This window comes from Physeter macrocephalus, chromosome 8 (genome assembly GCF_002837175.3).
Source record: "Physeter macrocephalus isolate SW-GA chromosome 8, ASM283717v5, whole genome shotgun sequence".
Classification (NCBI taxonomy): Eukaryota; Metazoa; Chordata; class Mammalia; order Artiodactyla; family Physeteridae; genus Physeter; species Physeter macrocephalus.
The window spans coordinates 30,331,029-30,343,595 of record NC_041221.1 but is presented as its reverse complement, the minus strand read 5'-3'; the positions used below and the strand labels follow the sequence as shown (position 1 = coordinate 30,343,595).

The window sequence follows — 12,567 nt, the reverse complement described above, 5'->3', positions numbered from 1 at the left end:
TGCCGAGCTGCATTAATGAGATCCGCGTTGAGCCGGTTCCAGGGCGTGTTAAAGATCAAAGGCACACACACACAAAAATCCCCCAACCCCTCCTCCTTGGTGACTATTTGGTCTTTCTCACCAGAGGGAAGAGTCAACTCCCCCGCCCGCACCTAGGTGGGGAGGCGGGGAGGGAGCTGGGAGCCGCTGGGGCCCCGCCTTCCCCGCCTTCCCCGCCTTCCCCGCCTTCCCCGCCTTCCCCGCCTTCCCCGCCCGCCCCGGAGCCTGCGGCGGCCCGAGGCGCATAGTGGGCGGGGCCTGGGCGAAGATGGGGGCGGGGCGCGCCGGCCGGGCGAGGCCGAACCTTGCGGAAGCGCGAGAAGGGGTTGGCTGAGGGCTGGGCTCCTGCAGGGGCGGGGCGTGGCGGACGGGCCGGGTGAGCCGGCTGAGTGGGCGGGGCTCAGCACTTGGCGGGGCGGGGCGAGGCGAGCGAGTGGGCGGGGCCGGATGAGCGGGCTGGGCGGGCCGTGCTCTCCTGTCCGCAAGTCTCCGTGTGGCCGTGAGCCGGTGAGCCTGGGCGCCCGAATACTCACCGGGGCGGCGCTCGAGCTGGGAGAGCCATTCCAGGCTCGCTTTGCGGCCGTTGTCCCCCTGCCTGCCCCGAGCGCCTCCGGCCGGAGCGCAGAGGGAGGGGGCGCACTCCCCAGCCCCCCGCCTCCCTCCCCCAGCCGGGGGGAAGAATGTGCCACCAGCTGTTCTCCGCTCGCGAGCGCGGCGCCCAGGAGTGAGGAACTTGGAGAAAGAGGAGACAAAGGCTGCAGTTGGGACGGATGAGTTAGAGACTTGGGTTTGGGCAAACAAAAGGTGCGAAAGACGAGAAGGGGAGAAGGAGATGGCAGCGGGGGAGCCCCGCGGGCTCGAGTTTCTGGGAGTCGCGCTGTGACACGCATGGTTTCCCCGGACCTTCTGCTGGGCTGACTTCCGCGAGCTGGGAGCCGGACTCGGGCGAGTTGGGGAGCGCACGGGAACAATGGACAACTTCTTCCCCGAGGTGAGTGCGCTCGCGGCCGGGAGGGCGGGCGCCGGCGTCCCGGGCCGGGCTGCTTTCCGTGAGCCGGGCGCGGGCTCCTTTCCTGCCCGGACCTGGCCTCCCAGGAGGGAGGGAGGTGCTCACCGCGCCGCGCGCACACACGCTACCGCGCGCACTTAGCCCGAGAGGGTGAAACTTTCTGGGAGTCGCCAGAAATCAAGCCCCGGGGAGTCTCCGGCTGAGTAATCCCTGGCGGGATTTATTTTGTCCCGCGCTCCGACTTGGGCCCGGGATGCAGCGAAGGTGAGCGTCCTTTTGCGGGGGTGGCTGGCTCACCGGGTGTCCCCGCGGCGACCCGCGCGAGGTGAGCTGGCGGACGAGGGGCCCGGCGGGGAGATGTGCCTGCCCGGCTGCCTGGGTGCAGAAAGCCCAATAAAATGTTCATCGGGGACTTGCCTTTCTCCAAGAAAGGTCTGGTCTGGAATTTCCTTTGCCAAACGTGCCGGCTTCCTGTGAGAGGGGTGCAAACACTTCCAGAGGAGACGCTTAATGAAGTGTGAGAAGGGAGAGTCGAGGGTTTAATCGTTCACTATGTTCTCGGCCTGTCGGACCTTTGGAGTCTAGTTTCCAGTGCTCACCAAGAAGCGCTCTTCTAGGATTTGAGATCATTCCAGAGGGTGAGATCAAAAGATCACGTATTTGTGCCGACTGTCCCTGGCAGATTTGGAATTCGAATTTAAAGAAAATCGTTTAGAGCGAACATTGGTTACTTTTGAAAGATTAAACTGATGCTCCTTTTAGGGTCATTGAGGGCGGGACACCACGGTTTCTTGAAACCCTTGACTTGAGAACCCTTTTCTCTGGGATCGAGAGTTACCGTGGTTTCTTGGCTCCCTTTCCTTTCTTGGGTGTGTTTATTTAACAAATTCTATTTAAGTTTGAGGTTTGAAGTGGCTCAAAGTAAACTTAGTTGGCTTAAGGAGTCTGATGTGACTTTCATTGAAAGCCAGGGGATGTTTTGTAAATCCAGGACAGTTTTGGAACCTTCCAGCAAATTAGATTGGTGAGGGTTTGCCTCCGTGTTGGCTAACTTGCTTTCTCAGACTTAACTGGATTTATTATTTCAAGTCATTGTACTTTCCGGATGCCCACTTACTATAAGCGACCTGATGACTATTTATAGTGGCCAGAGTGGTATGCTCTTGTGTAATAGTAATATCCCTTTTTTTTTCTTAAGTGATGTCTCACAGGTGATACATTCATGGTGAGAGATGGGCTGGAAAGGAATTAATCATTCATTAATACATGTTTCTCCTTTTTTAAAAAATGAGACCTATAATTGTGAGGCTAGCATTTGCTAATCCATAGACCTTCGTCTTCATGCCTGTAAGAAGGCACCAGAACTTTTTGCAGGAGTTGCAGGTTAACCAGTGATAAAAGACCAGTGGGCTAGTTTAATTGCTTGCATCTGTAAGAAAACCTGAGGCTCTGCCTGCGGGACTTCAATTCTTAACTTTTTTTGGCGGGGGGGAGGGAGGCCTTTATTTTGCTCTTGTGTTGTGAGTTCTTTAGGAAATTTGATGAGACATAGAATTTGTATTCGATTTGTTGGGGTCCCCGTCCCCATGAAGCCTGTCTGTGGACTGCAGGGGGCCAGTGACCTCCCCCTTTGGAAGAACTCTGCCCCCTAGTGGAAGTGGGGAGAACTGCAGGATAACATGGGGCAGCTGCGACCTCCTGCCCTGGTACCCTCCCGTTGGACTTTGAAGTACTGTTACTCCTTACACTATGCCTTGGTTCAGTGTAAGGAGACCCAGTTGTTGGATTTTATATCCATGATTAATATAATATTGAAGTTGGCCTTCAGAGATTTTCTTCTCCATCCTCTGCCTTTCCTAGATGAAAGACGTTGAGTCACTTGCCCAAGGTTGAAGAGGTTGTTACAGAACGCGCAGCCTTTTTGCTCTGTTGCTGGTAACTTTAGTATTGGGGGACATTTTTATTCAAAGCTGTACTTTTACTCCTGTGATGTATTTCTATGACAATGTTAATTTCTAATCAGAAATTAACTTCTGATTAATTTATTTCTAGTCAGTATTAATTTCTAATCAGAGTTCCTCCCCTAACCATAATTACTTTGAATGGGAAGCCAGCAGGGCCAGAGAGGCTATACAGTGCTGTTAATTGAAGACATACTCCTAACATAGATCCTGTCTCTATGGATCTCTCTCTGGAGTTAAGTGTGGAAGTGCTGTATTTCCAAGGACGGCAAAATTGTAAGGCCTCTTGTATCACTAAGTGGTGTCCTGTTCTTTGGTAACTTTTCCCATGGTGACTTAGGGGTAATGACTCATTGATTGTTGGACACCAATTTGAAGCTAATGTTAACAATTGAAAAAAAATTGAATGAGATGTCGCATGTATTAGCTTTATGTGTGAACGGCCAAATAACAAGGAAACGAGAGCTCCTTGTGACGAGCAGCTGCTATTTAGAGCTAGACCAGAGTTTCTCAGACTGGGTGCCGTTGACATTCTGGGTCAGTCAGTTCTTTGGGGTGGGGGAGCCGTCCTGTGTGGAGGGGCCTGCTGAGCAGCTGGTCTCTACCCAATAGATACTACCAGCACCCCCAAGTTGTGACAGCCAGAATGGCTGCAGACGTTGCCAAATGAGCCACAGAGAGCAAAATCATTCCCAGTTGAGACCCACTGAGTTAGACCCACGGAGCAGTTGCCTCGTGGAATTTATTCCCGTGCGTGTTGCGGGCACGTCTTTCTTGCCTCCTTTACGTAGCATCAGGCATCTGACCGCCGGTCACCTGGAAGCTTGTGAGGCTGGTGCCCAGCAGCTGATGGCTACTGACCTCAAAATGTACCCGGGGATTGGAGAAACTGAGCGCCCTACCCTCCCCAACTGAGTTTCAGTTTCTCCACGCCCTTAGATCTTTATGACACCTCTGGAGGGAACTGTGTGCGCACCTCTGGGAAATTTGCTTTTTCAGCATTTAGAGGTAAGTTGTTAAAAAGTTACTTCAGGAAGAACCTAAGGTTAGGTATGTCTGTAACCAGAAGCAATTTCAAAACAAACTGAAAAGGCTCAACCGGCAAAGTGGCAAGACTGCTGTGCAAACGTGTTGCTGTTTTGAAGTGGCCGCTGTTTCCAAGTCCCCAGTGCTGGGTTCTAGCGCCTAGAGTCCTGGAGGGGCCAGTCAGTGCCAGCTGGACGCGTGAACGAGCGGGACTTCTCTGTCTTGTTTTAGGAACAGGCATGGCCCGATGTCTGTTCAAGCAAAAGATCTTTTGAGGCTTATTAACTGGACGTATATGAGCACTTTGGCTTTTCAGAAGTGTGTGAAGTATACACAAGTAAGATACTCATAAACACATAAATACAAACACAAAGCAGGTATGAACGTTTTAAGCTCTAAATTGTTAGTGGAAGGCATTCCAGCTGTACCTGTTTCTTACAGCCTGGTTCACCCTGGGCTGGAACAAACGCACCTCTCCAGGTGTGAAGTGGAAACACCTTCCTCATTTCCACTTAATTTGGGGTGGTGTCTTAATTTCGGTTGTTACCTGGAGTTCAAATAGTTTTTTAAGCTGGAACGAGTTCTTGAGCCTATTTCTCTCCCCTTTTTATAGTGTTTTGTTCGCTTCACGTCTTACTGATATTTTTTGTCTTGGTAAAAGAAATAAGACTGTTGATTTTGGCAGCTCCTTCCTCCCCCTCCCCCCACCCAAGCACCTCTCAAGGGCAAAAGGCAAGCACGGAGGACCTCCTTGTCCCACCACATCCTGCAGGCCACCCCTTTGACGACTGTAGAATGGAATCATCAGAACATTCCCCGGGGTCCCCTTTTCCCGCAGTGGAGTCACAGTGCCTTGCCCTTCCTGCACACCCCGCAGGGATTCCTGTTGTCACTTTGGGCCCTGCCGTGTTGGGTGCAGCAAAGGCACGGAAGCAGCAGGGACCGGGGAATCCTGGTCTCTGGGCGCTCACCTCTCCCCAGGTCAGGCCCAGGGCAGTGTGGGTAGGGCCAGCACTGTTTAACCAGAGCTGTGCAGGGAGAGTGCCGGGTGTTTGTTTTTCCAGCTCTGCTGGCTTTTAAAGTGAGGTCACCTTTAAGGACACAAGCCTTGAATGCGCTCTTCTATGGAGTGATGGGAAATAGGGTACCTCCTTATAAATGGGTTTCAAAATTTTTGCTCTCAGAATAACTGCTACGTAATTCAGTAAGTCCCCTACATAACGAACGAGTTCCGTTCCCGGAGCACGTTCGTTAAGCCCAATTTTGTTTTTACGTCCAACAAAGTTAGCCTAGGTACCCAACTAACACAATTGTCTCCATAGGACTGTACTGTAATAGGTTTATAATACTTTTCACACAAATAATACATAAAAAACAAACACAAAAAATAAAGAAAACATGTTTAATCTTACAGTACAGTACCTTGAAACGTACAGTAGTACAGTACAGCAGCTGGCATCCAGGGCTGGCATCGGGTGAACAGGCAAGAAGGGTTACGGACTGTAGGAGGTGGAGATGGTAGAGCTGAAGGATCGTCAGCAATAGGAGATGGAAGGCAAGCTGCAGTTTCGCTCACGCCTGACATTGATGGAACACACGTTCGCGTCTTTGAAAGTTCGCAACTTGAAGGTTCGTGTGTAGGGGACTTACAGTCTCAGGTCACTGATTTGCAGGTCACGCTCAAGCAGGAGCAGCCAGTGAAGTCTACAGGAAGCTGGGCCACACTTCCCTGGGCCTGAATGCCCCTAGGCAGGTTGAGAGCCTCGTCCCTAAGAGTAGAAGAGATGTGGCCTCTGGGAGGCTGGCTGTACCCTCCACACCTATGGGCTCTCAGCCAGGTTATCTGACCTTCCTGGGCTTCCTTTCTCTGTGAGTGAGCATAATAGTGTTGACCTTGCATGCTTATTAGAATTCGAGATAAGATATACAAAGCTCTTGGCACCTGGTAAGTGAGTAATAGTAAAAGGTGATAGTAACTTAGAAATTAAGAAGAGTGGCCTTTGATGGTGGCTAAAATCCCAGGACTCTATGGTGCAGGGAAATCTTGGTCTTCGAGCTGTTCCCAGTATCATTTCTGGTGCTAGATTGCATTTATTAATTTCCTCCCTTTTGACCAATACACTTCTGGCTGATTTTCCAGAATTCTGTCTAAAGCATGTCTAGATTGCTTATAAAGTCAAGCTCACATTCTTAGTCCGGTTTCCAAGACCTTCTGATCTTGCAACTCTCTTTATTCTTTTCCCGCATGTGAATTCTGTTCCAGAGGATCTATTACCAGTTCTACTCCGTACCTTCGTATGTGCCATTCTCTCTGCTGATCGGATGTCCTGCCTGTCTAGCTCCTTTTTGAAACCATCCCCAACAGGTCTAGTTCATGGTCACTCCTCTCTTTCCTATGAACTTGACTCTACTTCTTTCTGTCCTGGTTGTGTTAGGAATTTACCCCTTTTAGCTAGAGGTTTTATTTTCTTTTTTCCTTCTCAGATGAATAGACAGAGTCTTGAGAGGTTAAATAATCCGATTTATAAGTTTTATCACCTCGTTTGCACTCAAAGGTCCTTAAGGATGGGATTCTATCCTTGTGTAGCTGTTATTTTCCTCTCGAGTACAGATTTTTTTTTATGGTGGGAGGGGAGATGCTTCTAACTTTTTCCCTCGATTGTGAAGCATTTTACAGTTCTTTGAAGACAGTAAAAAATACGTTTGCTGTTTACTGAGTGCTTAATGTGTGCAAGGCATGTTTCTGAGCACCTTCCTTTCAGTAATTAATTTATTTAACAACCCTATGAGTAAGGCTCCATCGATGAGGAAAGTGAGGCAGAGAGAGGTTAAATAACTGGCCCAAGGTCACACAGAAAGTGATGGCCAGGCTTTGAACCCACACAGGATGTCTCCAGAGGGTCTGTGCTCTTCACTGCCATGCTTTACTCTCCTGTTGGTGTCATTTGTCTGATGCTTGCATCACTGTTTCTTTGATGAAGTACTTAAGACCTTAGGCAGTTAGTGAATGATTTTTGAGTTGAAAACTGCATGGGGGTTTGGGGAAACAAGTGGCCCACGCCCCAGAAACACTGCAAACCCAGCAGGAAAATGTTCATCAGCTTTCGAACATGCCTCCAATTTTTATTTGGTGTGCCTTTTACTTAGGAAAGACAATTACCTTCTGTTTCCTCGTAAGATGTCGTTTCTAAAGCTGCCAGCCCCAACCTCATGAGGATGGTAGGGAGATTTAGATAATAAGGCACTTAGAAAATTAGATTTTTGAGAAGTAGTTATTTTATTAAAAGAAAGGATAGGACTCATTTGTCTCCCTATTCTAAGTCTCAATTATCAGAGTGTTCCTCTTGGAGGTTTTCTGATGGAATCTTCTCTTTCGATTAAAGATTCTGGCCGCCTTCCCAGAGTTTCTCTATTTCCGTTGTTTTACTTGTTAGCTTATTAATGCTTGTGGGTGAAGTGATCTTTGACAGGAGAGCGGAACATTTCTCATAGAGCATTCCTTGAATAAAACATTTTGATACCTCACTAAAAGCTGTTTGGAAAATGTGTCCGCCAGGCTTAATATATGAAACTTGAGTCCCCAGTTTAAATCTAGCCCCTTGTGTCACATGACATCACATCATCTGACTCTGCCAGTTACAGGAAAAAGTGTTAGAGTTCTTGTGGCAAAGCCATGCCACATCTGTTGAAACCCAGCCAGAGCAGGGGAGGACCAGATGGCAGTTAGGCATTTCATAGTTCTGTCTTCTCCCCAGCTTCAGTATCTACTTTTTAGGATGAAAATTGCCTCTGTAGAAAGGCATTTAAAATTGTGGTAATTTTTTTTTTAAAAAAGAGATTTATATTAGAAAAGGTAGGCAATGTTGAATTTTTGTATTTTGTGGTAGGGATGTTTATCTTTATTACCTGTCAGTGATTAAAGGGCAAGGTAAAATGAGATTTGGACGTTGGAATAGAAAGTAGCTTTTTCACTTGGCCTCTTACCTAATACTGGGTCCCAAAAGAACCCCATAATTCTTTTAAGTGTCATTTTTGGGGGTCAGTAAATAACATGTAGGCAGTATCTTGACAGTGATGTACATTGTGGAGAGAAGTGGGCTTATCTCTTTGTAGAGTCTGTGTTCATGCCATCTACTTTGTGTGTTAAAAGTCTATTTCAGAGTTTTTCTGGTAGACTTCATGCTCTTGTGTGCGGCTACCATTGATTTTTGGGTTTTATCGGCTTCATAGATACTGAAATTGGGTTGCTAGGAATATATGTAGAATTAGGAGTGTTCTTGCTTAAAAACAAAAGCTTTGATAAACATAGATTTACAATATTACTTTTCCATGTCATTCTTAAATTTTTTTCTTTCCTTAGTCCTACAAAGAGTATGTGCTAAGTTTAGAAAATTTAGAAAATGCCATAAGCAAAGGACAAAAACTTTCTCAGTCCTACTCTTAATGTTTTGTGATATATGCTTTCTTTGCCTCTGTATCTGTTTCTGTGAAAGCACACCTGTAATGTTTTTCACTTAAGAGTTGCTTGAGAGGGCTTCCCTGGTGGCACAGTGGTTAAGAATCCGCCTGCCAATACAGGGGACACGGGTTCGAGCCCTGGTCTGGGAAGAGCCCACATGCCGCGGAGCAGCTAAGCCCGTGCACCACAACTGCTGAGCCTGCGAGCTACAACTACAGAGCTCGCGTGCCCGTGTTCTGCAACAAGAGAAGCCACCGCAAGGAGAAAGCTGCATGCTGCAACTAGAGAAAGCCCGTGCGCAGAAACGAAGACCCAACGCAACCAAAATCCAACGCAACCAAAAATGAAATAAATAAATTTAAAAGAGTTGCTTGAGAAAAGCTTTAAATGGCAAGGATCTTGCATGTATACAGACGGCCCCTGTGATTTTCAGGGCCGGGGACAGGAGTACAAATGCAAGCCCCATATCACATCTGTAAAATATTTAAGTTATAAATCAAGCTTCCAAACTGGTAAATAAGTGTCTTCTATTCTCCTACCTTGATAAATATACCTTCATTAGGACACAATCGAAAAATGTCTAAAGCTATGGGTTTCTTTGCCCAAAGTCAGACTATGAAAGATGAATGAAGATAATTATAGTTGCACATGTGTGGGTGTCCTGTTGATGGACCAGTGATGTCTGCGTGAGTAATAGACATATACCCCGTAGTAAGTTTTCCATAGGTCTACTTTTCTTGCCCATATTTCAGCAGAATCACTAATTATATGGTTACAGTCAAGATTTTCACGATAATTTATGTGTTACTGACAGGAATGCTACAGTAAAAAACCTTTCTTGTCATTGTGGTTCTTTAATTAATTTTGGTTTGGGGATGCTTTGCTAAGGCAGTCAGTAGTTATTGGCATTGTCAACAAAATTCATACAGCAATATTTAGGTTAAAAAAAGGAATAAGATTACGTGTGATAGGTTACTGATACTGCAGGAAGCACAAAATATTTTAACTTTATTGTATAAGTCATGTCATTAATATTGTGAAATTCCACTGTTTCTTAAAATAGTCCTCAAACTTTTCAGTCCTGTGTATATCATAAAGAAAACTGAAAACGGAAGTTAATTCGTTAAAAATCTGTTTTCAGATGAGACTAAACCTTAATGCATCTCAGCCAGAAAATAGTCTACATATAAAAATGTGTGAATCTTTTTCTTCCTAGTCATGCAAATGTTTTTATTGCCTTATATTTTCTTAAAATACCTATTTTGTTGCCTGTTTCACATGTAGTTCCTGTTTGAAGACATTTTTCTCTAAAATTTTTAAAAACACATTTTTTTTAAAGTGAAGTGGCCAAATTAGGTTTTTTGGGGGGTTTTGGAAGCTTTTGCTAATATTAATAGTAAGCAATAGTTTATATCAAATAGTTGCTGCTACTGCAAGTTCGAAATTAATATAATATCATTTTCCACCAAAGACCATGATTTACTCTCTATTTGAGGAACTTCTGTTTGTTTACCTTCTTTCTTCTTTGTGATGCACGGTGCACTCGGAAGCCTACAGCCCAAGACAGAGGTCCTAGGTATCTGGTCTGAGTGGCCCTGCATTCTTCCTGGACATGTATCCCTATTTATGTGTCCATTATAGGTGTTTCTAGGTGTTTGCTATTATAGAAAACAGGACACATACGTTCTCGTACCCAGGTCATTGCACGCTTGTCTGATTATTTCTCGAGGATAAAATTTTCCAGGAGTGGGGATGTTTGTTCAAAGGGTTCGCACATTTTTACTTAGACTATTTGGCAGCAAAAGTTTTCTGAGAGGTGTCGGTGCAGATTCCAGCAGGCACAGCTGAGACACCCTGTCATGATGTATTTATGATAGCAGGGATTTTGTAACTTCTTATTAGAGTCTTAATGACATACATTGTTTCACAGAGGAAACACATAATACTAGGTTTGTGTCCGCTTGTTAGGTTCTTCTCTGAACCACAGCGGAGGAGGGAGGCATTCTTCTCAGTTAATTACAAGTGGGGTGTTGATTCGCATCTGACCCCCAGAAATGCCAGTGCCGGTACCTGATGTCATGTAAGGCCAAAGCCTACCCAAGGGACCTTGCTGTATACCGCCTGGGGAGCCATTGGCCATTTGTTTGGGGAATCATTTGTATGGATTTTTCTTTTAATTTTTATTTCTTTGCATTGTAAGTATCCTTGTGAGTTAACCCTGGGCTACAGCAGTTACGTGGTGGTGGTTCGAACGGTAGGGATTTAGGTAACGTACAACACTGTTGACGGGTGTGTGTGTCTGTGTGTCTGTGTCTGTGTGTGACTCTAAGGCTTACTATTTTTATTAATTACCCCTGGGAGATCTTTCCATGGACTTTGAAATAGAAGTGTTGAGTTCTGGGTGAAAATAACACTCCACCTTTTACATTGTATACCACTGTCATTTAGTACAGGTTTGCTTCTGTTCATCTCTGCCCACATTTTGTTCTTTTAATGATGTGCGCTAAGGGCCAAGAGGTATGTACAGCCCTCCCGTAGCTTTCAGCCTCAGATTTTCAGAGGTGGGCAAGGGCGCCCTCTTTCTAGGCCTTCTCAACCTTAGCACCCTTGACATTTCGGCCGGATCAGTCATTGTAACGCAGGGCCGTCCTGTGCTTTGTAGGGTGTTGAGCGGTATCCCCGGCCTCTGATCACGAGATGCAGTAGACTCACCTCCCTGAGTTGTGACAACGAAAAACATCTCCAGACATTGCAGATATGCCCTGGGGAGGAAGGGGGAGTAAAATCGCTCCAGTGGAGAGTCATTGTGCCATGGCCACACTTTTATAGCCACAGCTTAAATCTGGATCATTCCCGAACTTTTTTCACCCTTCCTCATTTATGTTGATTCCTAATTGCTGTTCATCTCTTTGGGTGATGGGAGCACACATTTATCAGTGTTGAAATTATATTCTCTTTAGGATCCAAACTCTCCCCGTGAGACTTGGACACTTAGAATCGGTTTTATCATCTAAGTTGTGTTGTTCCATCTGGTGGGAATATTCACGTCCAGCTGTACCCTCTGCCCTAAAGCTTCTGTTGATCTCCCTCCTAGTGTTTTACTTCATATTCCTAAAGTCCTCTCTTTAGAGCGTTAGGGAAATATTTATTATACCGAGTAATCACACTAGCTGTTGTCTTCCACTGGGAAAAAGGGAGGTCATATTTTCTCAAAGTTTTGAGAACATGTTGAGGTAAGTTATACTTATTGCCCTCTCCCTATATATTTTGTACAGTTTCATTCTGACACGTTTTGCTTTTTTTTTTAAGAAAAGAAATACAGACTCAGATGTTGCCAAAATAGCAGAGAGGCCTGTGTACCTGTCACCCAGCTTCCCTGGGGGTGATAGCTTATATACCAATAGATAACAATAGTACAGTATCAAAACCAGGAAATTTTCTTTGGTCCAGTTTACAGACCTCGTTCGGATTTTTACTTCCACTCATCTGTATGTGCGCACGTATAGTTCTAGGCAGTGTTACCACACCTATAGATCCGTGCAACCACTGGCGCATCCAGAATACAGAACTCTCCCATGCTTCGTGCTGCTCCACGAGGAACAGTCCCACCCTCCCCCCAGTCCCTAGGAAGCACTGATCTGTTCTTCTCTATAATTTTGTCATTCGAGACTGTTATATAAATGGAATCAGTGTGTAAATCCTCTGAGCTTGGCATTTTTCACTCGGCGCCCTTGAGACCCACCCGTGCTGTGTGCATCAGTATTTTATTTTTATTTTTATTTTTTATTTTTATTGCTTTTTATTGCTGCGTAGTATTCCAGCGTACTGGTACTCTTTTAATACCTGTGCCAACATCCATTATCATTCTGAGGCTAGCAGTTATTTGCGTAATACGCTACTCTGTCCCATGGCTGCTGAGAGCTCAGATTCTCATGGCCCTCCTTGTGTACTTCTTGCAGTATATTTCAGTGCTGCTGTCAAAGAATTTTTTGTTGTTGTTGTTTTTTGTTTTTTTTGCGGTACACGGGCCTCTCACTGTTGTGGCCTCTCCCGTTGCGGAGCACAGGCTCCGG

The 12,567-nt window shown here is 46.0% G+C and overlaps 1 protein-coding gene across 6 annotated transcripts in view; it reads left to right on the top strand.

Moving 5' to 3' along the window:
• Positions 1 to 545: 545 nt before the first annotated feature.
• Positions 546 to 12,567, top strand: part of MYO10 (myosin X) — a 220,529-nt gene continuing 208,507 nt past the window's right edge. For 5 of the 6 annotated variants that reach the window (XM_055086516.1, XM_055086515.1, XM_028492828.2 and 2 more), the window contains exon 1: positions 1,009 to 1,030. Coding sequence is in view for 1 of the 6 variants with exons in the window: in XM_028492825.2 (XP_028348626.1) it covers positions 1,010 to 1,030 (21 nt within the window). In the remaining 5 variants the exon portion in view is untranslated. Of the gene's footprint in view, positions 1,031 to 12,567 lie in introns of all 6 variants that reach the window. The other variant, XM_028492825.2, reaches the window with a different exon arrangement.